This window comes from Lineus longissimus, chromosome 10 (genome assembly GCF_910592395.1).
Source record: "Lineus longissimus chromosome 10, tnLinLong1.2, whole genome shotgun sequence".
Lineage (NCBI taxonomy): Eukaryota > Metazoa > Nemertea > Pilidiophora > Heteronemertea > Lineidae > Lineus > Lineus longissimus.
The window spans coordinates 14,858,378-14,884,886 of record NC_088317.1 but is presented as its reverse complement, the minus strand read 5'-3'; the positions used below and the strand labels follow the sequence as shown (position 1 = coordinate 14,884,886).

Genomic DNA, 26,509 nt, shown 5'->3' with positions numbered 1-26,509 from the left:
CAAGGGTTTTGAAAGACACACACTATGCAATGTATCGTAAGTCTCAAATTCGAAATCCGTCTTATCCGAGATTGTTTGGCAGTACAATATACAATCATAATGTAACGTTTGCATGAGCGATAAAAAATGATTGACTGTGGATTAAATCGCTTGTACCAGCGCTGTGCGATAAAACAATGCTTTAACACTTATTTTCTTATTCATTTATTTCTGATCGTACAGTGTACAGTTGGTGCAACTATTTACAAAGGTGCTTGAGAAAAAAAAATAAAAATATATATATAAAGTTCACTATTAGTGAACACACAGGTATATTAACAAGTCATTTATCTCTATTCTGTTAAGGAAATGGTAATCTTCACTATCTCTTTTTATTAATAAATCACGTATCATTTCCGACATCTGTCCATACTCCTCTGTAGTCCTTTCCTCATTTACAAAATTTACAAAATTGTTCACTTCTAGTACGTTTCTGGCATTTGATTGTCCCGTTATTGTTAAATTTACAGACATTTTTACTTTTTCATTACCACTCCTTCTGCAAGTCTCGAATAATTTACACACGGTGATTACCATTTCTTGTCGTTCGGTCTTTACGCCCCTCCCTATCCAAAATTTGTGGATTCGCCACTCAATTAACGGTGCGTAGTGACCTCTTATGTTTCTTGAAGCCAACCAACACTTTATCGTGTTTACATCATTTACGTGTTACAGCAATGGCAAGTAATTATTTACTTCAAACAGCTTGAGCGTGTTCATATCTCCCTTGGCGCTCACGGGTTTATTCTCGTTAATGTGAGGTGTAAAGCAACTGCATTACAATGAAGAGATTGAGACAAACAGCGATAGATCATAGTTACAAATCGGAAAGCACAACCATTCGTCACTCCTTTATTCTGAAAGAAATCGGCACTAAGAAGATATTTCAATGCTTCGTCTTGCTCCAAAGGCACCGTATTGGGTAAACAAAACAAAAACTGGTTTTCGGATTTTTAGGATTTTCTTGATTTTCTTGATTTCATTGATTTCCATTGATTCCGTCAATGAGAAATGGCCCCAAATGTCTCCAAACTTTCTACAACGAATCAATTCGATAAATTGGTAGGTTTTGCAATCTCTACGTCGAACGATATATTAAGGTGTACAAAATGTCTGTGGTATCATCAAGTCCTTTCTGCTAATTCATTTACGCCACACTCGTATAAATAATCTTTTAAACTATAGGCGAAATCGGGGAAATGTTCAAACAAAATAGTCGATAAAATGCAGTTAGACTTCGTAGTTCGTCGTTTGTAACGTAATGCTTGTGCCAAACCAGCCTATACTATTGAGAAACGTGTGTACAGTGTTTCACACATCATCTATTGCCCAAGGAGAAATGCTTCATCTACCAATGATTGACAAATAAGTTGCCTTGATAGATTTATCCGAATGTGAATTACATACCACTTGACAGCTTATTGCACGCGATATCAGGCGGTACACCATTGGGGGTGTATAAAACATGCATAGCCTTTAATACGTGGGATGAAATGAGTGCAGGGCACCATTGGGGATGCATTGAAAATGGATAGACATTTAGTACGTGGGATGAACCCATGCAGGTCGGATAAGATTCTTGAAATATTCTTTGTTAAGGGTTGATAATAGGTACCACCATTTTGGCTACAACCTAAAATCCTAAAGCAATTATAACTCCTTCATAATGAGGTGAATGCCGATTAAAAACTTGGGAGGGTGTCCTCTGGAAAACAAAGAATAGACTCCCACCCTTGAAATTGCCATTCACTTTGTTTTGAAAGAGATTCAATTGCTTTTAGATTTCAAGTTCTAGCCAAAATGGTGGTACCTTTATATGGTCAACCCTTAAGATCTTATTCAGCTTCTCGTACACATGAGCATGTACATTCGTTATAAGAGTTTTACACCATTGGGGGTGTATAGTACACGCATAGAATTTAGTACGTGAGATGAAATCAGTGTAGCGCAAGTGGGCTTATTATAAACCGCGAGATGCGGAATGCGAAATCGCGAGATGCCAACCTCGGTGAGAGTACCATGCGCCACAGGATATATTGCAAATATGGAACCTGAAAAGGCGAACATTCATGAGACCGAGGCTGCAGTAGGGAGCTATCTTTGTTTTGATTGGCCCATTGAAATAGACTCCGCTGTGCGATGTGTGGACTTTAACCTAATTCATAGCCTAGTTTCGATGGTCAGACTATCCCGCGCTATTTTTAGGGATGACCAGACGTTCACCAAGTGCATGCCCTGTGTTATCGGTCAATCATGTGAATGGTGACTTGTGCCGCCAGGCGTAACGGGAAAATAATCTCGATACATGCAGCACCCTGAGCCTCGTGGTATTATATTCTCAGTATTTCTTGATAAGTTTCAAAAACCTTTGTGGTCAAGATGAACATGCAGTTGCATGCAGCCTTTGTATTGTCTTCGGCCCTACTATCATTGAATTGAGAAGTGGACAGCAGCATCAGAAATGGTGATTGTCATTGTCCAGGGGAGTAGAAAATCATGTGGCAGATAAAAAATGATTACTCATCTCGCGATTTCGCGATTTCTCATCTCGCGGTTCATAATAAGCCGTGCAAGTGCACCATTGGGGATGCATGGAATATGAAAAGACATTTAGTACGTGGGATGAAGGTCATTCGTAAAACCTGGGCGATTCTTAGTTAAGATCTCGATCAAGAATCTTCAACAATCCTCTAACGAATAAGATCTTAACCAAGAATCTGACGATAATCATATCTGGATTTTCGACTTTGGAGCTGAATGCAGCTCTGAATTGTGTAAGTATGGAACATACAAACTGTGCAGACGCCAAGCCAGTTGAAGGGCGCCTGTTCAAAATGTCTTACGTGTAATAGGCCTATGTGAACAGAACGCACCAATACCGGCTAATAGCATTCCGCGACGTTACTATTTATAGCTCACAAGGTCATTTGAATAAGATAGTGATGACGTTTTAGTCACGTGACAGTCGGACATCGACACTTATTTCTACGCATTTGAGCTTATTTCAAAGTCAATTATCTTTGACCCTGCATTGTTTTTAGCATGAATGATACCATAGAGTCAGAGAGAGAAATATTCAGAACAATTATGTAGTATTTCCAACACTCGGACATGTGCCAGATTGAATCTAACTGCCCTAGTTAGAAAGCCTGAATCCATTACGAAACTGCATGTTTGTCCGACATTGCCTGTAATTCAGCGATTCAGCGATGGGGAAATAGAGGGCAGCAGCTGCAGTGACGTCATTATCGCGGAATGCTATAGCGTCGACACATTTCGAATACGAAAAATGGACTGAGTGCAGTGTACACCTGTGGATGGAGGACATAGACGTTTAGTACCATTTGGATGAACTGATATTAGTGCATGCGCAGTAAACGATGTGGCATGTACGTATGGAGCGTGCATACACATAAAGTACATAGAATGAGCTGAGTGCAGTAACAGTGCAGTGATATCTTTTTTTCAAAGAACTTAAGATAACTTTGAAACTTCTGTCCTCGGCCCAAAACGCATCATGATTTATTGACATCGCATAACTAATCTTATTTACAGTTTACACGGCAAACACAGCAATTGATTGACGGCAACATCATACCTGTCAATTACTAGTCACGTGACCATTGATTAAGCCAGATTAGCTTTTTCCGTGACACACAGCAAGCTGCAGGTTTCCTTGTAGCCAAATACAATACAATTGTTATCGATGAATTGCTGAAGGTTAAAACGAGTCCTTGGGGAATAGCCATTTAACAGGTTTATTACATTGTACATTGTACTGTGAGTGTAATGGTTTTTTTCTCATGAAAATGGTGTCTTGAATTTAATGATTGATCTTGCGAGTTATGTTCTATTACACGTGTGTATATAAAAACGGATAAAAAACAAACAATCGTGTTTTGAGTCTGTTTACTTTCAAAACAAGAATAAAAAGACCTATAATGATACATTTCAAGGAGAAAAACGACGGAAAACACAAATTTAGAGGCAAAAATATGGATCACATTGTGAACCAATTAGATTCCTTCCATAAAAGAAACGTATTTTGCACATAATCAATGCTCTAAACAAGAAAAGGTGTACATGCAATGTACATGCTGATGCACATCAAGGGCAGGTTGCGTCTGTATTCATCAGTGTAAGAAGCCGGTCTCCACGCCCGAGGCTAGTGAAAGCCCTAATGAGCGGATCTGATCATGGTTCAATTAGATAACACGGAAGATTATAGTGTTCGCCAATTACTGCTTATAGCTTGTTTGACGCTCGTTTTCCTAGCGCTTCTGGCTAATAAGCTATCGATACTGGCCGCTTTCTTTCGTTATGACTTCATAGTCATCTTCTCAACACTCTTGTTTCATACATGCTTCATTCGTCTATGGAGTGGTTTCACGTGACGTCATCACCTGCCATGCTGGAGGACGTCAGTACCAGTGACCATGACAGCATTTGATTCAGTGAAGTCAGGCACGGCAAATAATTGTTCTGCCCTCCAACATGGCTGACTGTGAAATCACTCTATGATGATGTTGATAAGGTCTTGAATGAAAGTTGTTTAGAAACTTGAGAATTAAGAATTCAAAGACTTTGATTTTTGAACACCCTGGTTAGAAATCCTGCTAAAATTCGTACAGGATTCTGTTCTTGCAAACTTAGTATTCAGGATTCTGGTTTAAGATATATTCTTACGAAAGTCTTCTCTAGGAAATTGTTATTTTCCTAAACAATTATTATAAAACCAAGAAGACTGTCTGGTGTTGTTTATATTGAGAATCATCGGAAAATGATGTAGGATAAACTGCTTTGAATAAGGGCTTTCGATCTGCTATATAAGTATTTAAACTGACGCCAGCGGCGGGAACAAGAACTTCAAAGACGTGAACATCGCTTTGTAGCAACGCAAACTTGATATCGTTAATACGCAGCTTGCTTAGAGTTTCAAAGTAATTTCGATTTAAAGCTTTAACACGTATTTATAGCCAACTTCTCTGCAGATGACACTGTCTTCAAAGACGGTTAACATTCGCAAGGAATACTACAAATAAAATCTTGTTTGATAATGCGTACAATCAAGTAAGAGGTGGTTGATCGAGAAGGTGGTTGCTTGCATAACTTCATGTAGCATATTGTGGTGTCATTTTCACGTGTAAAATTTGAATTCGAGCCGCTTTGAGCAAAAGCATTGAACTCGAGACCGGGGCTTAAAGAATGCACGAATATCACTGTCAACACACGATCTTGAAAGCTAGCAACGTGCAGTAGACACAACTCTTTGTTCCTTCTTTGTGGTCATGCTATATATTTGTACGACCCCCCCCCCCCTGATATTTTTGCCGGTCGTGAAATATGATGTTGTGCAACAATTTTGCAGTTTCTCCTTTGCAGTTTTTATACCTCGCAACATACTCTTTCCCGAGGTTTGGTTTTGCCATGTTCGCAACAATTCCACTGTATCTGTATCTCGAATCCGCCACTACTCGTGTTAACCGTGGGGACCGAACAGCCTGTCACAGTCTGGTAATATCTTCATCATCTGCACATAACAATAGGCCAGTCGATAGCTGCGGGATATTCGCCCCAGGGCAATGAAGGGAATTGGACCAGAATCTGATTCACGCATGTAACCATGTTATGCGTTCATCGATGGGCCGTTCACGGGATGGCGATAGAGAAGTAACTTTTTTCGTATATGTAGATCGTATTGATATTGATAGCCACGTTCGTGTGTCATCGATAGACAGGGAAAACATTGTATTTGATGAGCGGGTTCGTCCATGTTTATGTGGCTGCGCTGAAACTTGCAAATAACATACCAGACTTGTGCATTTCTATGCCTATGTGCTTTTATCCTAAATCAACATTTGCTGGTTGAAATTTATGTAAGCATCCACTGAGACACTACTGGCTATTCTGCGACCCCTTCTATTCATTCGCATTGCACGTCAACCATATGCAGCATCCGTTTTCGTCTAGCTGTCTCAAAGGGCACATGTTCTGAACCAGCCGTCATCACGGATTCACACCGAATTTCACGGCTAGTTAATCATGCATTTAGCAGCCTGAAGACTAGCGACATGCTGCTGGTTTCTCGCACTGGCCGCGGGCAAAGCGTCTTCTTCGGTTTACGGGATTTTGTTATTATCATGTTTCACTATAACCGGTACGTTTTAACTAAAATAGAAGCAGAACGAATGGGAAATATGGGTCATGGTAAAGAGGAATTGGTCTTCATGGGAAATAGTACTAGGTCAATGCGAGAAACCAGCGTGGAAATTAGATACAAGTTCGGGACACAAAAGGGAAGCACCAATGAGTCGGAGGTTATTTGGGTGGTTTTCCATTTGAAATTTAGCGTGCTAATACACTAAATATAAATGCTCGATACTTGAGATGTTTGTGTGTGGTGCATAACGAGATGTATTTTACCACCAGAAGGGAAAACGTCTTTCTTATTTGCGAATCCGTCCTGGTAAGATTGTTACACAGGGAAATATGGAATAAGACAATATCCCATAGGACCTCGTCCACCCACACCACTCACCCCCACCACAAAATGTTTTCTTTGTGCGAACACAAAATGCGGCAGATGAACAAAATTTAATCTTTTTCTGAAACTTCAAAGTCCAATATACAATATTACCTAAAATACGTATACTGCCAGAACAAGACAATGCATGCATCGAGAACAAGACATTTCCAGGAAACTACTGAAATTTTCTCAGTCATTTTAATTTCTTCTCCTTGCAGTGCCATATCCTTGTGAAATGGACCATAAGTAACAGCGGTCTCACTAGAATAACCAGTAGTACTATATATAACCTTTGCTTGGAGCATCTCCCTGCTTTGGTCGTTAATATCCATGATAAGGTGATGTGAAGGACACTTGGTAGAGAATCGGGCAATTGTCACGTTTTCTGATCTGTGGTGCAGTTCAGTGAACACACTGTGAATGAACTGTGTGATGTATTATGTGTACGTAACATATGCACTGTGTAGTATTTGTGTGTACGTTAAACACGGTAGCTGTACATGTCATTTACTGTAAGTGCAATTCGCACTGTGTTTACGATTGGCTGTACCAAATTTATCAAAATGACACTTACACTTTCATTGATTCTAAAACACCTAAATATACACACGTGTGGATGAAAATCATGGTAATCAAAATATACGGGATGTCATCGTGAATACTGGGAGCCTATCCTTTCTGTGCTGTAAAAAGTGGACCAAACATTTCGGAGGTTCACAAAACGGTACCAGTAGGACGAAGTAGGCCCTGTTCCCTTCTTTATTGTGAATTGTCATGCACATACCGCCCTGGAACATTGACTGACAACCGCTGGTGTGGCTTACGGATCTTTGGCCAACTAATGACTGTGACGACCTGTGCATACAATATCATTTAAATAACACTGTTCATGGAGTATAAACAACCAATTATAATACATGCAATATATGACACCCCAAGAGGCCTCTTCAAAATGGCACCCGATACCGGTATTCACGAGTTTTAGAAAGTAGTAACATGTGGTTAGTTAGAAATAAAGGCGTTGACAAACTATCTAAGTGAGGTAATGGGTATCGCACTTACTAGTACATGTAGTAATATAAGCGCTGTTAAGGGTTGACCATAGGCACAACCATTTCGGCTATAGGGCTTGAAATCCTAAAGCAATTAAAACCTTATTAAAAAAAGCCAATTTCATGGGTGGGAGTCGGTTCTTTGATTTCCAGCCTACCAGGTTTTAAATTGACCTTATCTTTATTTTTAAAGTACTTCTATCAATAGCTTTCGGATTTCAAGTTCTAGCCAAAATGGTGGTGCCTGTGGTCAACCCTTAAGATGATTCATCTCATTTCAATTAGTATTTGACAAATTTATCAGTACAAAAGATTGACAAGTAGTTCTGTACTCAGCGACCTGAGTAATCAAACCCTCAGACAAAAACTACATCGGGTCATTGTGAACTGCAACCCATAATCTAGATAGGGGACACGCAATAACGTTTACTAATCATCAGCTGATCTGAATGGATCCGAGCCGATCAAATCCAGACAAATTTTTATGGTGAATACTGAGTATTTATGGTAAAATCTAGACAGTATTATCTCTTATGCATATTTCATAAGCAACATTTAATTAGTGGCTATTAAACGATCGTTTTATCATATCGATGATCTCCTTAAAAATAGGAGGGAAAAGTCGTTTTTTTGTTTTCAGTTCAGCAAAAATAGAATGACAGCCTTTTCAATGTCATTGACCTATATTTGACAAAACATTTAAATTTTGAATGCTTTCCACTACATTGGATTTGGTCTATTAATATTCTGAAAAGACGTTGAATATCCACACGAAATTGAAATCGCGACATGGGTTCTGATGTTAAATTGGATGGGTTACGTGACGACGGGCGACTGATGATGTGATCTAAACTGGCGTGCTGCTCCCTGGAACTGGCATTAAGAGTGGATGAGCATTCTTCACTTTCGAATAAAAGAAATAGTCGTTGTTCCTTGAGTGAGATTATTGTTTGTGTTTTACGTGTCTACTACTACCAAATATATACAGGTCGTCCTCGTGAATACCGGTATCGAGTGCCATTTTAAAGAGGCCTCTTGGGGTGCCATATATTGCGTGTATTATAATTGGCTATCCATACTCCATGAACATCGTTATTTAAATGTTATTGTATGCACAGGTCGCCAAAGTCATTGGCTAAACATATGTAGGCCACACCAGCGAGTATTTCTAATGGTTCCAGGGCGGTATGGGAAGCGGCGCTTTGCAGATTGTGCATGACAAGTCACAAAAAAGGCGGGACCAGGGCCTGCTTAGTCCCACTGGTAGCCTATCGTTTTGTGGACCTCCGAAACCTTTGGTCCTACTTTTACAGTACAGAAAGGATAGGCTACCGGTATTCACGAAGACATCCCGTATAAGGCGAGTCGCTTAAATACGTATTTTTGCTACTACATTTAAAGGGATACCTTAATGCACCAAATATCGAGCAAGCATGCCCGGCTTGATTTCGATGAATAGCAATTTTCCAACAGTGTAAGCACCGTGATTGTATATGTTAAAAGTCGATAAAAAGGGTGACCAGCGACACCAGTATCGATTAAAATCTCCACTAGTTACATTGCCAAACATGTAAGTATTTTCCTTTTCACAAAAAGTAATTTGTTTATAAAACAAACGAATAAATACATACATATTAAATATGAAATATGATCATACATGTATATATATTGTTTTTGTTCCCTGGACATTCTATCAGAGGATATATCAAACTTCTACGCCAGTCTTAGAATCTTCTTGATGACTGGTTCACAGATTCTCTCTTGCCATTCACTAGTCACCTATTTTTTAGGCCTCGATGACATAAGTTACATGCCAAACGTCGTTTCCATGTAATATGCACAGGTTTTGCATGCACATGTCAGCTTATATCTGGATTTCGTTGAACGAGATGTTATCGCCCTAGGCTTCATGATGTGATATTTGTCGCATAAAGGTTGCTTCAGAATTGTCATTAATTATTAAGTTTCGCGACAGGAGTTCTGCTAAATTTGACGCTCTCAAGAGACAACGACAATTCTAAACACAGTATGAATGTCATTGTATTCTCATAGATTTTCTGAATAAAAATCACCGACATTTGTTATGATATTTCCGTGGACAGATTGTCCCAGGACAGCTGTGTTTTCCAGTACATGAACGTATGAATTAACTATCATGACAACAGTTAAATAAGATGCAGAAAATCTCATGACGAGAAAGGGCTATTTTTTGGTCGAAAATCATTCCTGTCATCGTGAATCATCGCGGATTGGCAACCAGGTACCAAGGCTTGGACTTCGGTTCGAGATCGAGAACTCCCCATACCTAAAATGTTTACCATGAAAACGTCATCCGCGTATAGGGTTATTCTCATTAGATCGGTTCTCGAAAAGAAACTACTTTCTTGACATGGCATGGTATACAATGTAGCACCACATCGCATTACTCGAAATTTTCAAGCCGGTCACAGAACATGATTTGCTGCCTTGGGGCGCGAAAGTCTCATTTTCAAGGAAACTATCTGGCTGATCAGCGTCACTTCCCCAGGTGAATCTCAGGTCGTGTAAGTTTGTTTACGTGCCTGGATTATGTTTAATTAGGGACCGTAAGGCACAGACATACAAAACAGTCAACATCCAGTCGCTTATTTTCTGGTTTGAGGCATAAGCAGATCTAAAGCGCCTCACAAACAAGCGATTTTTATCGTGATACTGCGTACCGCTGCGATCTGCAAGAAAATATCTCGCGTGTGAGAAATACTAGCTGTCGCTGGATTAAATATGGGTCGCAGTGATCACTGTTTCATGTTGCAGACAACTGTGATGTCAACCGCAAACGAGAGAGTTTTGTGGTATGCGATGATGAAGGCAGGTCGCAGTGACACAATCACTTGTTTGCGGGGTGCTTTATCAGATTATCCTTTTCTGTTAGGCTGCGTATTGATAAACGGAAAGCACAAAATCAACGCGTAGAAGTTATTAAATAATGCTCTCAGATCATCACCGCTAAGTCTTTGAGATAGAAACCAGTTTGCCGAAAGAAAGTCACAATCTCTTTGATAATGGATCAAGCCTTAAAGTAAAAGGATAAAAGTTGAAAGGAAATCTTACTTAACCTCGGCAACAAACGATTGGAGTGTCTTTAACTGCGGTAAGCGTAGCGCTGTCAAAGCTGTGGGCCGTTTGAATAACCAACAAAGGGTTTCCGGGTATACATTAACCTCACAGCATGGGGTGGAATTAGTTAAAAGTCTCGGAACGATCTTGCTTCGAGGAATCTATAGAGAGTAAAGAGCCGCGCAAAAGAGCGCATTTTGGTCCCAGCGACCTCCAATGAAAATCGCTGCGATTTGCGGCAAAGGATTTTTTCCTGCTTGTAAAACCGATGATTGCTGGCCTGGATTTTGTTCGCAGATCGCTGCGATTCGTGTCGCAGGCACCAGCAATGAGCACTGCAAACGAGCGAGTTTTGTCGCTTTCGATCATAATCGCAGGTTACAGCGAGAAAAATGGTTCGTTTGCAGGGATATTCTCAAAATTACTTGATACCATGAGAGATGAATTAAACCAACTCATTATAATGGGAAATGGTTGATGCCTGGCATCGACACTTTAAGAGAACGTGACAATCAAACATTTGAGATGGCGGGTGCAGTGCATAAACAATATTCTTGATTTTCTGGTACATATGGTTCCAGTTCATAAAGCAAGGTAAAATGACTTAGCTTTGTAATAGCAAAATGTATTATTTGGTTTTGCAAACAATATGTATTTGAAGTACTTAATGTGTATTTCTTCATTCTCTTTAAATGTCGACAGACTATATATTGGCTTTCTATTCAAATGTCATCTATCCCATTCATAATTTAGTGTCAGACGCACTTATCATCGGAAATACGCCCTTGTAATATCGATACCGAATGATTTGAAAAGTGATAAAATCTTTAAAATCCATTACAATCATTGTGCAGCTCTAAACATCCATTGGGACGGTACCGCTATTCGCGTGGACAGCTCCACGTTGTTATTACGTAAAGAGCGTAAACAGGGTACCACTGCCAATTCTAGGCGTGACATTACGCCGCATCTCGTATGCGTACTGCAAAACGCTAAGCCCTCCCCGAAAGCCTTACTATCACGAACCAATGCCTTCCTCATCAGCAGACGATGTAGTAAGAGATTACAACATGTAATTATGTCAGTGAAAGCGATGTTTGGAGCTAGTTTGGATGAAGGCCATGCTTTGGTGTGAGATGCTAGTGTTGCTGCCATGTTGACTTCTTCCCTTTTATGGCGATTGCCAATATTCGAAGTGTTACTCACGAAATAAGAAAAACATGTGCCATGATCCAGGGTCCGCGAAAATCGGGCAACCCAAACAGCCACTTTCTATATACAGGGTGTGTCATGCATCAACTGCATTGTGTCTTCCCAAGTAAAATACTTCATCGAGGACCGAAATGGCGGGAGCAATCCATGACCGGTCTGTTATAGTCATAAAAAAATAAGTGTCCTCTAAAATGAATTAAAAGCAATAGGGTTTGTGCAAAAGAGTGCAAATTGTTGCAACGCTGAATTCTTTTTAGTCATCGCAAACAATTCTTTTAGAGGGGAACAGCCTAGCACTGGCAAGGGGATAAGAAGGGCGTAATGTATTGGCGGTTCTGTTCGAAAGTGGCTTCTACATGCAGCTGAATTTCTCGAAACAGGGCATTTTGAAGCCATTTTCACCTCGATGAACCTAAGTCTGGGCTGGGGAAAGTCATTTATTAGTGATCAGGAAAGCGTATCGCATGGTGGGGTTACTGCAGGTTACGGCAATTGATTGCGATCTGGAGTAATAGCATCATGCCTTTGCAGCCTTAGCTCATGCATTTGTGAAGATTGCAATATTTGTGGACACACTGTATAGCAAACATATCGACGTTTGGTGTGAAAAGGGGTAAAAATTAATCTAATCCTGGATAGAAGAATCAATGGCATATGAGGTCATAATGTCTAAATGTACAGCTAAATCAAATTCAAATAATCTATAACGCTTTCTACCTCAGGTTTCAAAGAGAAACTTACAATGCCCTGGGCCATACCATCATTTATCAAACGCGCGTGGGTCTACAAGTACTTTAGTTAGAGCAGCCATGGCAGTTTATATCTTTTCTAGTGAAAGGAAACCTATCACAAAACGCTTATTTAAATAAAGAGTTTTGAACGGCCCGGTTAAAACCTAAGGCGGGAATAAGCTTCCATTGATAAATCTTAGCAGTTTCGAGTTCCCCTCAGGTAGTTGATCATGTGAACTGGTCATCTATGTAACATTGCATAACGTTGCATTACATTACTGACTCCAGTCAATGAACTGCATAAGAGGTAAACACCAATTAAGATATTTTTACAACGTTCAGCTAGTCTAAATAAAGCTTTTGTGCCACGACTGGATCTCTTTAACTTGAAATGTAGGCCTATTCTCTGTTGAATAGAGAGATATAGTCCAAATCGTCATCCATCTTAATCTTAACACATTGGCTTTTTGGTGTGGAGGTTCTTTTAGTCAAAAGATTGAAAACGTAACGGGGCTGAGCTTCTGATTGCCTACGAGCTACGGTAACGATTAGGAATTGTTGTGCACAGCAGCCAGATCAGAATTCGTTTTTGGAAATCTTTATTCGTGGGTGATGTAGAAGCTCACTCATATTTTATTGCATGTATGACTTTGCTCGAATTTAGAAGTTCTAAAACAATAATAAGGTTAAAAAATATTACCAACTACAATTAAATTTCTGAGTAACTACTATTACTTCTTATTCAATATTTTCTCGCGAGAACAAATAAAGCACTCTGTTTATCAACTTTAACGTGGAACTGTGTTGGCATTTATCATTTCCTCTTAAAGAACAATGAATCAGATAAATAGTCCTAACAATATTCATAACGAATCAATTGAATAGGAATTGCGTTCCCAGGAAAGTCTCACAGAGTTCATCAACACAGTAGCTGTAAACACGTGAATGTCTCACAGTGCTTCTGGCTTCTCTCCAAGTTGACCCTGGATTCGAGTGATGCAATACATGTACATTTGTTGCTTTATTGACTCACTGAGAGTATGTTTTATTTAGCCTTCTTTGACTTGGCAAGTAAATCACTGAATAAGATAGCCAGGAATTCTAGATCTCTTTGAACTCCACGCCAGTCATCAAGAAATACACTCCTGGGTTTTCTCCGAAGTCGAACCCGATGGACATATAGTCAGCAGTATTAACCACCAGGACGCATTCTCAGATTCAGGTTTTTGCTACTCCTACGTCATGTCGAGAGGCAGAGTAAGCTATATTGAAGACAACAAGGTCAGGACAAGACGCAGGATATGAAGCTTCTCTTATGATTATATCAAACGTTTTCCCGTATAATTCTGGTTTCAAGAGTACTACATATGTATAAAAAACTGAGCATCAAGATCTTGAATAGCAAGATTCCCGTGTCATTCGACCTGGGGTGGCAGACTGTTCCGATGAGCAGAGGGAATATATCTTAAGTCAATGTTTGGATGACAAAACCTTTCAAGTATTCTCCAAGACATGCCAGGTTTGAAGCGAAAGCATCGAAGTCTCCTCAGACTGTGTCGCTAAGGTAACTCGCCAGTAAAGATGAGACCTTTTGACAGCCAACGGCATTCAATTTCCAAGAAATTAGTTTTAGTAAAAGGTGCATATTTGGCCAACGATTCCATCATCGCCAACCATACCGTACGCTGCCGACTGTAGTCTTAGAAAACTCCTTGGGCGTTCTAGGAAATTCTCCTGCGTTAATTATCAGTAATAAGAATCTACATTCATCGCGTGGTTGACCTTTGCTGTCCTGATCGCCACGATCGACTTGCATTCATAATCACTCCGTAGCAATCTCCTGGGCCATTGAGAAGCATTCCCAGAAATTATCATGAACCTTGCCACGAGCAAGTCGCGTAATATCTTCTTGGTACCGTTCCACACGGCCATGCGAATCAGTCATCACTCAGAGAGTCCGGATGCAATAGCATGTTTGGCAATCGCATTATGTAACAGGATAGATGCATTCTCAGATCGAAAATCCAAATGAAATTCTTACAAGATTCTCAGCTAAGATCTTAGTTGTACAATCCTTGATTTTTGGAAGATTCTTGGTTAATACGCTCTTAACTAGACGAAACTGAATAATACCATAGCTCAGAATCCTGTAAGAATCTTAATTTGTTTTTTTTTCACAAGGGGTAACTTGCCAGCTGGAGATATCAGTGATGGTGAAGCATATAGCATGCTGCCATTGAAAAGTCAGTTATAATGCCTTAGCTACTCACTCACTACCCGTTAGCTCCGTCCGGGGCATAGTTCGTCCACTGCTCCCCCACCCGGGCCTACGGTCCTGCGTTGCCTCCATCTGCCCTCATGACAGGTGTAAGGAGCTCGTTTCTTGTTCTGCGTAGCCTCTCCCAATCAAAGTTTTGCAGGTGCTGCTCTTTTCTCAGAACTGCTCATTCCCGTTGATAATACGAATGACCATTACAATTCTGATTGAAAAAAACCCACATGTTTTACTCCGCCTGGTCAGTTGGCGCAGTATCCCTTTCACTTACTATTCCGCGTCATTTTGTTTTACTTCTGAGTCATTGCTAGTCAGTATGTATTTCTCAGGACCCCACTGAGGATTATTGGCAACCTCTCTCTCTAATAAAATACTTCATTCAAAAGTCCGCTATGTCCCATGGCTCTAAAGTCATTAGTGAGAATTTGACACCCATTCACTCCTTTGGGCATCGTCCACCGTACTGGGGTCATACGAGGCGATCGTGTCTCCTGGTCAATGTTTTTTTTGCTGAGAAGTATGTTAGAGGATGTTGGCTCGGGGATGGCTGTCTATACATGTACATGTACATGTATAGGGATCAGAGAGCCAAACTGGAGCTAAAGTTGACGACATAAATCCCCAATTTGCATTTCTTGGTTTGTAATTCGTAATAACCTATCCGTGTCTATAAACCATAATTTTCGCGTCATTTTTTTGCGCCCAGTCAGATTTCCACCGAAATTCTCCCATATTGATCGTGCCCATGGCTGGCTGGTGCTTAATTTGGCTCTTACATTTCGTCATATCATCCCAAGTATAAGTTGGTGTACTTTTAATGTGCAAGATTCCCACGACCAAAGACAGAATACGCCCAGGCGGCCCTTCCGAACAATACATGCATGCATCTCCTCATCCACTTAATTGGTCTGCTACCATTTATAAGATATCATGAACAACAAACTAAAAACTGTTCGACGATGTTTGCTGTGAAAAGTATGATTCAGAATTAGTCACAAACTAACCTTCCATATGGCCACGATCCAAATGGGAGAACTTCCATCCGTTTTGGCATATCTGGGTGGGCGCAGTACAGTCACTTCCTTTTTGTCAATGTCCATTTGGCTGTGTCGCCTTAGTAGATAGACACTATAACATTGCCACTCATAGCAATTCTAGCATGTTAGCAGAGAAATTGACATGTAAACTATTCCCGTTAGCTTTGCATGTCTTGATCTATACGGCTGAGTGATTGAATTAAGAGGTAAAGCAAATATTATTACACCTTGTCCCGGGGGCTAGTTTACTCCTCACATAAATAATGTATGTATTACACAATTGGGAATGCCAGTAATGATAGTGAGAGAAACATGTTAAGTACGGTGATAAGATGGGGTCACATTGGCCCAGCGTGGGGTGAATCTTCCCATACATATACCACCCTACATCTTGAACCATATACATTGTATGTTAAATATTCTATTTTAGCTGAATCACTGTACATAAAGATGTTAAAATATAACTTTAATAGGCAAAACGTATCACTGATACATTTACAGGCAGTGTTCACTGTATTTACTCGTGTCTTGAAAAAGAGATCCAGTCGTGGCACAAGTCTTTTAGATTAGCTGAACGTGGTAAAATAACTAAATTGGTGATTACTTCTTATGCAGCTCATTGGCTTCATAATCAAATACCTGAGGGGAACTCGAAACTAATAACTTTTACCAACGAAAGCTTATTCCCGCCTTAGGTTTTCACCGGGCCGTTCAAAACTTCCCATTTTTATGAGCGTTTCCCTATGGGTTTCCTGCCGTGGTGCACGTAAATTCGCCAAAGCATAATTATAGTGTCTCTTCACAACGGCATTGCTGAAATTAATATTCAGTGCGTATTTACGCAATAGGCAATTTTAAGATTTTCTCATTTTTAAACGAAAAAATCCCTTTTGAATGAGCTGAAAGGCGAGTGTGTTTTCTCGGTGTGTGACAGTAAAGTTGTCATATGAATACCGTTCGCCTTGAGTTGTTTAAGGCAAGTGAGTAATAATGACAAAGTAATGTGCATTGATCGACGGGGGGGGGGGGTAACTGTTCAAAGCAGGCCTAGGGGCTTTCACAGATGAGTCAGAATGTCAGATTAGAATGTAAATGCAATTAAGGTAAGCAGTGTTCAGCCCTCTTTTAGGGGGATTGGGTGGGAATGGGGGGGGGGGGTTTCATCCTCGGTCAGTCTGAAAAACAGCTTGTGGGTGATGGGGTGTCGGTGGTGCCCCCTCCCCTCAACTACGGCCCTGGTCATATACATTTTTGTGAAACGAGGTATGTTGTACAAGGTGAAGAACTTTTTTCATAACATCAGCGAGTGAAAAAAAGGCTGCCTCAGTCCACAGTTTTCGTGATGCATTAGGACATAGGCGGGCGGTTGCCCAATTTACATCAACACTGCAGTGAAAAAAAACATTAATGGTGCATGCACATCCATGGACATTGTGCATGCTCAGAAAGGAAGAGATTGCTAACAACCTACCTTTCTCTCCAGTGTATATCGATAGCTTCCTCAATTTTAGGGCGTGGTTTATCTCCGTAACGTAGCCCACATCAGGTTATTTCCTCCGAAATTCACAAGGGATTATAAAATCCTGAAAATCCACAAAGTTGACAAATGCATTCCACGCAGTAGCTGCTAAGTCCACCTACAGGCTGTAGTATTTTTCTTATCTTTTGCTCATTTATTCACTTCCCTAACAAATCCTACGGAGGTAAAACCGTCCAAGCCTTCTGCATAGACTAGTAACGGGCACCCCTACCTAAATGATGCCACGCTCCCAATGCCGAAGACTACGGAGTGAGTTATTCAAATTAAGTTGAAGATCGTTCATTATTGTCACTCCCCTAACTAAAACGAGGCCCGGGATTCACGGGCTGCGCGGAATTGTTTTAAACAGCGCGGGAATTCCTCGATTATCCTCGCATAATCACCATTAGAATAATCCGTAGCTTGCTCAGTCCGCTGACTGACATAGGAGGCTCCCGCGTGCGCCAATCGTGAATGCTGCCGAGGCTTCCTGAAACCTACCAGGGAGCGTCACTCGACTGATCAATACAACTGTAGAATGCAATGCTGCTCTCTGATTAGACTTCTAGTTCTGGCAAGACTTGCCAAGGGGAAAAGCAAGTTACTCCATAGAATTGTATCAAATTGCTCGTAATGTAACATTCGAATTATGATCGTTTCATGTCTCCTGTTGAAGAGATACGCTGGCGAATCACGGAATCATGGAAAGGGAGGCCGCAGCCATACCGAGAAAGGCACGAGGGTGCTATCTTGGGAACTAGGTGTGTCTGGGGGCTCTTCCCAAGAATAATAACATTAGAAATTTATTTTTGGAAATAATGAACGTGGGGACGCCTCATACCCTTTTTCCTAATCCGCCTCCGAGATATACAGGTCGTCCTCGTGAATACCGGTATCGGGTGCCATTTTGAAGAGGCCTCTTGGGGTGCCATGTATTGCATGTATTATAATTGGCTATTCATACTCCATGAACAGTGTTATTTAAATGTTATTGACATGACAAGTCACAATAAAGGCGGGACCAGGACCTACTTAATCCTGCAGGTACTCATTTGTGGACCTCCGAAATGTATGGTCCTACTTTTGTAGTACAGAAAGGACAGGCTACCGGTATTCACGAGGACCTCCCGTATTTCAGGCCAGCTCACCTCTGAACCACCAGTGTACATGTACACGATCTTAGTAAAAGAGCCAACCAGCTGCATCAGCAGTGTACACATCAAATATTCTCTAACCACAATACGTAAGACGTTATTTGAGAGAGACCAGTCGCCAGTTTGCCTTCTGAGAGGGACAGATGCAGAGATCACCTTAAGCCATAGTCGGCAATTACACTTTTTCCGATGATACCCAGCGCAGTATCAGTCCATGACCTTCTACAGCCTTTGGTATTTCACAGGCAAACGAAAACATTCGATTTTATTGAATGAAGCCCGAAATCGACTTTTCACATGTCGCAGATATTGATCTTCTTCCGGCTAATCATGCAATCCAAACAATTGGTATGTAGATACTTGGAATGAGTTAAAGTACATTGCGATTCTGGGAGGTTGCTGTGCTGTTCAGGCCAGTACCATATAAGGCAGTAAGAAATCGATTCAGAACACAAAAAAATCATATTCTGTACTGTCAGGGGTACTCCGATCTGTCCGTAACCTCGTCTCATACGTCTGCAGAGAATTCCACGAGGAGACTTTTATCTATACATGTATATCGCGCGCCTCAGTTTAGTGCGTCTCACCCAAATTGACCTAATTATGCCGTATATAGTAAATGCTATGTGTTATACGGTATATAAACCACCATATGGTGGAGCCATTTTACGATCATTGATATTTACCCAATTTCATAAAAACTTCAAATGATTTGCCCTTGTACTCTTTCTGGGACACTGGGTAGCTTTCAACACAAAATATATTGTATTTTTTTTAATGAGACATAAAAACCTAGACCTATTTCGGATGAAAAATGGTTTACTGTATTACTGATGTAAAAATGGAAACACACCAGTTATAGATTTGTTAAGGCGCTAGAAATGTCATCGATTCAAATGAAGTTTTATGGAGGCGCTTATGTAAAATGTAAGTTCGATAATTGATTTGTGTTTTTTCTGGTTCAGGTTAAAAGTTATTGATGCGGAAAGTTCGCTGCCCAGAAGAGCTCTTTTCGCATTGGTTTTCGATATTATCTCAAAGGGTTTCACATGATGGAAATGGGTCAAATTCTATTTTGACCCGCGGTGCTGTGCATGTATTTCAAAAGGTCTTGAGCAAATTAGTCATCCTTTTTTCACGGAACTCTCCCTGTTCTAAAGTACGCGCACACGATCGACACAATGACGAAAACATGTTCTTGAGGTATCTTGTCCGCCGTGTGCATCTTATTCAATTTGGAAAGGCAGTACGCAAATTTCATTCATTCATTCAAATTAATAAGTGTTGTAGTTTCGGTAGAGCGACAGCTAGCATTTTAAAAACAAGTCGCTCATCAATTGCAAAATACATGCACTTTCATTCAAGTTCATTAAAATAATATCGTAGGAATCTAAAAAAAAATTATTTTCCAGGCACTTAATTATTTCAATCTTCATCCCGCACCAAAGGGACAGGAAAGATTTAGCCCGAGAAAGATGGCCCGGGGTCTCTTGAGGACGCGATTCGATTGCTCGCACTAACTCAAATCATTGGCATGTACCAAGTTGTGAAATCGTCACTTGGTGCCATATTTAGTATGCTGTAAGCAGCGTTAATTTGGCGAGACGGGAATGAGTTTTTTTTTAAAAGTCGGTCGTCTACATGTAGAACTTTTAGACTCTGCAGTTGATGAATCAAAAATCGTTCAGCATTTGACGAAAACAACAATGCCGGATGTTAAGCTGTAAAGCTGCTTGTTCACATTACTTTCTCTTCCCTTGGACCACCGGCCTGGGCGATCAGTGTTTCCGCATCCTGCGCCAAACAAAATATTTGCATGAATACAGGGCATCCACTGAACAAATTCAAAAAAGGCAACGACGGCACAGCGTTTTGGCAAATGTCGCAATATTCAAGAAAATACATTTGTAGAAACACCAAAATCAAATGTGTATATTTTCGGTTCACTGAGTGTTGACTACAGTAATTTAAAAAAACACTTGCAAACGGATCTCCTGACTGAATTAAGAGATGGAGGCCATGGCTATTTTTGTTTCCGTTGGTTCGGAAGTTGATTAGAATGAAATCCGTCGCTTCAGCGCTCACCTGGGTTTGATCTGTGAATATAACAAAGCGGCGACCAGACAAGGATTTGCTGGTGCGTAACCCTCGACCCATGGCTCGACTATCGGACATCCTCACCAGTGCGCCACAGCTGGTCAACATTCATGTCACAGTCAAGTACATTGTATGGTGTCATAACAAAGAAGTTTCAAATCATATCAATGTGAACCGGATGTATTTTGTGCACTCCGTACACATCCTTTGACCATGCTATTGATATGGCGGCCCTGCTCATGAATTATAAACATTACCATGGGAATAGTTGACTGTTCGATGCAACTCACACAGAAATATCAATAAATACCAGTCGTCTAAAGCACATTTTAAGAAACTGAAGTGTCACTATGATTTGCATATAAAATCGGTGGCGTCATGTTACATACCATATTTAGGCATATTTTCATGTAGTAGTGTTGTTTTCGCAAGCATGAATATTGCAAGTCTTCGTTCGAGTACATGTCAGTGTGTAAATAAGTCAATAAAGGCAAGAATAAACACAGTGTAAGAATTTGAAACTTATCAGGTAGGCAATGAATAACGCCCGCCGTTTTTTTTCAAATGTCAGCCCTTGTCTTCCTAAAATCAGTTGACTTTTGACGTCACGCACTAGAAAAAAATCTGAGGAAAATATCATACCTCATAACCTCTATAATCGGGGCCGGTTGGTTGTGTAACAAAAAAATCAACAACACGTCTAGGTCAGATGATAGCTTTTATTTGATTCTATACAAATATACATAGGGTGTGATGGCCATTTTTTAAGTACAGCGTCCAAAGTATGTTAGAAGGGACAAGTAGGGCATAAAAGGGTGGTTATTAATGCAAAACTGGCTTCAAGCCACTGGCATACAAATAGCAAAATGGTACTCATAATGGTTCCCACAAACCAGGGTCGCAGGTAAATCTGAGCATCAAATACCACTCGGGCAAAGCGTAGTTTTCTCGCGACAGCAACCACGGCAAAAAGACCGAGTCAGCGGAAATGGACTCGGTCCTGACTGCTCTACTGAGCTTAGCCCACTCAGCCCTGTCGTTTTCGTTTCGGCTGTAACAAATCATAAGCCAAAAGCAACCCTGTTACATAACAAATAATCCTTACAATCACAATGTCTAGTCTGTACATCAGAATCAGACCGTGTCATTTGATGTTGTGCTCTGACAGCGGTAACGCCAGTGCCAGGTCCGGGAGTGGCTTTTCGAATCCATCTTTTCCCTGTAACCAGTATGTCGTCATGTCTTCCTTTCCCTAAAACAGAAGTTTGAAAGCAAAGTCTAAGATATTTCCAAATTATTCAGTATCGCAAATTGATAATGCAATGATAATACGAGTACGAATACTTTTCGCGCACTCGCTCTTTGAAATAAAGATTTTGAGCTTTTGAAAAGTCTTTTCGGAATCTCAAAAATCGTATTTTTTACATTTCACCGATAACACATTTAGAGGGTGCATAATGTATGTTGGTAAAAAAAAAATCAACTTCTTTAAAAGCTAAAAAAAACACTGTTTATCTTAGAGTGCACTGTTGGTCAAGAACTACAGTTTAGGGCATGATTTGAATTCGGCGATTATACCACCTGATGTTCAAATTGAATCCACTCCATAACACATGATTATCATTCAACAGTAATCTTAGGATCCAACAGAAGACAGAAACAGGATAAAAGTAAGGCAAAAAGGTAATGTTTAAGTGGTTATCTGATTTATGACGGCCATTTTTCTTTACACATTTTACTGAGTATTTTCATTTTCGACTGCTTCATCCTTATCATCTCCTAATGCAGTAAATACTTGTATGTGTCTTTGGGCATTTGTCTTAGATTCGAGTACTGTAATGTATATTTACCTTCATAGAAACCTTCCCTCTTTCCGCTAAGTGGAAACCCCCAATTTCTGCAAGGACGGATTGTGTGTTCGGACTAACGTGTATTCGGAGTGCTGAAGAAGTAACGACAAAAGATTGCGATTGGTAAGTATGATCACTTTTACTCAGGGTGCTCCAAAAAATCGAGGGTATTAGTTGTCTCACCAAACAATCGTTGGTGGAGCTATCAGATGTAAGCCAAAACCGAAGCGGCTGTCGAGATGTTGGACAAAATGAGAGCTCCACCCGAGTGGCGGTTGGTGAGGCAATCGATACCAACAGTGAGGGATCAGTATTTATTCTAAATACGGGAACCTAAAACATGATATATTTTGGTCCCCGAGCCCGAGAATCTGCTGTATTTGTCACATTCTATACCAACTGAATTGTTTTTGTCTCACCAACACCTCCGTGGTCAAGACGATGGTATAATCAATTATAAAAAGTAAAACATTGTAAAACAATTAAGATATGATATTTAGATATGATACTCGACCATGTCGGTGTGACTCGCTCGCGTGGATATTGGACTGTATCTAACAAGTGGGAACTAAATTCATTAGCCTCACCATAACTGGAAGACTCCATCCTCGAGGCTGTGTTGACCGTATCACCAAACAAGCAGTAACGCGGCATCTTCAGCCCCACCACACCGGCAACGACCGGACCTAAATGAGAAACATTGTGATAGCAGGAAATTTATTTAAATGTACTCAGTTATAACTAACTCGGGCCGATAACGAGTATGTCTAGGCCCCCACCCCAACCAACCCATACCCTTATTTCTTATTTTAAAGGACCAATTTTCTGAATGTGCGCAATATAACAATACAATGTACTCTGCGCTGTGAAATCATCTTGACGAATGAACCAAAAACCTTTATCCATGAATAACTAATTAACATGATAAGAAGGAAAAAATCAGTAAGAGCCAACCCTCCCGAAATCATCTGCACCACAGTCATCAGGAGCGTCACGCCATTGTTGCCTCCATTTTGAGAGGAGTGAGAGAACATTCGAAGGCAGGAAACGCAACGCGTAGTTGCCACCAATTAACTATTTTGACCTTGTATATTAATAAAACTCGTATTTCTGCTGTTCTAGGGTAAAACTAAATCTGAGATTGCAAACTATTGCAGAAAAACTGTTCACAAACCAAAAAGAATTTTAGAATCAATTTGCGTGGTCATCCTCTAATTTTCCCGTAGCCCAAGTCATTGCTTTTACTTCCTAATTATATGCCGCGCATATCCGCACCAAAGATGCGATATGAATCTCTCCTTGCCTTCATTACCAAGATATGTATCTTTCAATTGACATTGCAAGACACATTTTACTACTGGACTGCGAAATTGACTGTCGCCTTGATCGTGTTTGTTTTAGATGTGTAGCTTGAACAGTCGCTGGTGTAATGAAACACTTTGTTTCCAATAAAATTACGCACAAAAGAGACAGTAAAGAGATGGTATTAGTTGGATAAGACAAGTTGAACCAAGATTTCGTTTCGAGGACCCACAAAAGCATGTAAACAATAGATCAGCGAGTATTAAACAGAATGGAATGAGTCAACTTATTGACACTGGTTGTTTTATCACTGGCAGAACAATTAACTTTGTAAATATTTCGTCCTTACACTAAAGATGTCCTCACCACACTGATGACTGACAGTGATTGCTCAGCTGACCATAGGATTTACTGATGTAAAAACTGACCGTCATCAGCAAAAAAAATCACCTTTTTTAGAACAATTTCTTTGAAGCAGAAATTATAATGCCTCAATTTTACAGATAAAATCATCTTATCGCAAGCTTTATGGAAAGTAGATTCAGAAGTGAGGCAGAAAATAAACAAACCGCGGGACCCGCTCCACAACATGTCTGCAACAACTTTTCAGCGACCGAGTGCTGACGATCAGTTGGCGAAACCAGTTCCGAGCATAAATTAGGACACGCGAATGATGCCGAATGCCCAGACTCTGAATAGTATCGGTAGAGCAGGTCAATAAATTAAACGATCTTTTTCCCTGCGTTGACTCGTGTAGAGTGAAGAGATACATGATTTTTACATGATCGGTATGATGATAATTTAATAACTGCGACAGCAAATTGACTTTTTCTCAAGGTAATTTAATCTGCCTGCTATACCACCAGTGCACGTAGTTTTCGTGTCGATTCGATTGATGGAGATGCCCCCATTTTCTCATTTAATCGAAATTGGATCTGAAGAAAAAATCTGTTAAAAATGTACATGTTGCGACTGGGAGATGTACACGTTTTGGATTGATATTACTGTTCAAATTAGTTGGTCTTATAATCGAAAAATATCAGGTGGGAAGTTACCTCCTGAAAAAGACACGCGTATAAGCCATCGAACTGTTTCACTTGCTAAACGTTACTTCGTTTCTAAGAAATATGGTGATCAGTTCATGCCAACCACATCAACTACTGAGCCGCTGTACACATCAAGTATGAAAACCAAGGTTTATAATTGCCATCAACTGATTATGTCATTAATCTGATTGATTGGTTTGTCTGATGATCGGCAGATCATCACATTGTTGAGTCGGTGGCGCCATTAAATGATTCATGCGAACATCTAGTGGACCGTGAATGCCAACTTCTAGTCAATATCACGAATCTTTAACCCCCTTTTCTGACTGATGGCGGTGCTCTGAAAAACGGTGACCGGTGTAGAAGTTTGATGCGTCCTTATTGGAGAAAATGTCCCAGGAACAAAGGATTCTATGCGCTTTTAGTCTCAGAGGTATTGGCAGTCATGTCCTTGTACCGTAATCCGTCAGAAATAAGACGTGCCAGCCACATTTTTCAGGGGACACTCTATAAATCTTGAAACGGCTAAGATACGCGAATTCAGTATATTCAAAGGGTGCATAAAAGGGTCAGATAAATGTCTTATTTCCGCTCTTAAAGATATGCGTTACGATTTCCAATGCACCTGACTCCTTCTCCTACGTACAGGACAAAACGGTTTGTAACCATGTTCAATTAAAAATACACGAACACGGTACATGTACATACATGGTGCCTGCTTTTACAGATCATTAAGTCATAGGAAAGTTATTAGATTCGTATACCTCATCAGATCGGATGAAAGAAGCCGATCATTATCACCAGGATAATGACCCTTAGGATTATTCAAACCGCGTCCTCCTCCTGAAGCATGATGAAATGACATGTGTTGGACACAGATGATCTATAGTATAGCATTGTCCACGTACTTTTGCATGGCTACTTTGTATCCAGAGGAGATGGCTGGGCAGTCGACAGCTGGGTAATATTGCCCTTAATAATACCAGTAATCCTTTAAGGGTTACGTCGTTTTGGTTTGGTGGTCGTTTCTACATGTATGAAAGTGATACACGTACGCCACTGCCATGCCGGTGTAGAGGTTTGAAATGTCCTAGGATAGAAAGTCCGGAATAAAAGGATTCTAGCTGATGTCGGTCATTGCCTCTTGAGAACTATATGCCATATTCAGTTAGGATACAATAGGGCCGGAAACTTTTCCAGGGCAGGGGGCATTTTATGCTTCTAACCTGAACCAGAGAAAGGTTGCAGCTTTTTGGCAGATTTGAGGTTCTGAAAACCTCTATTTAGGGTTTTTGACATCCCTGAAAAACCCATAAGGGATTTGTTTTGAATACTTTGTACATTTTTGGGGATTCTTTTCCCGTCCTTTTGTATTACGTCCTTTGATACGTCATCACGTCGCCGTCTTTGTTGTTATTTACGTTACGTATTTCGGTTGGGTTAACGCCATTTTTTAGAATCATTCGCAGACGTCAGTCCTGTTTCCATTATATTAACACAAAAATCGCACTCTTAGGTATCATTACTTTCCTTTCGATTTCTCTTTGATTCGTTTGTAATGTTCATTCGCAAT

The 26,509-nt window shown here is 40.3% G+C and overlaps 2 protein-coding genes across 5 annotated transcripts in view; both read right to left on the bottom strand.

Annotated features, from left to right (window-relative positions):
• LOC135494520 (acetylcholinesterase-like) overlaps nt 1–17,875 on the bottom strand; it is a 76,437-nt gene extending 58,562 nt beyond the window's left edge. For all 3 annotated transcript variants that reach the window (XM_064782568.1, XM_064782566.1, XM_064782569.1), the window contains exon 1: nt 17,440–17,875. The gene's annotated coding sequence lies outside the window, so the exon portion shown is untranslated. The remainder of the gene's footprint in view (nt 1–17,439) is intronic.
• Nucleotides 17,876–21,488: 3,613 nt separating this feature from the next.
• LOC135494535 (atrial natriuretic peptide receptor 1-like) overlaps nt 21,489–26,509 on the bottom strand; it is a 36,532-nt gene continuing 31,511 nt past the window's right edge. For both annotated transcript variants that reach the window (XM_064782591.1, XM_064782592.1), the window contains exons 21-23: nt 23,176–23,274; nt 22,589–22,680; nt 21,489–21,990 (exon numbers count right to left, since the gene is read on the bottom strand). In XM_064782591.1, coding sequence (XP_064638661.1) covers nt 21,883–21,990; nt 22,589–22,680; nt 23,176–23,274 — 299 coding nt within the window. In that variant the 3' untranslated portion in view covers nt 21,489–21,882. The remainder of the gene's footprint in view (nt 21,991–22,588; nt 22,681–23,175; nt 23,275–26,509) is intronic.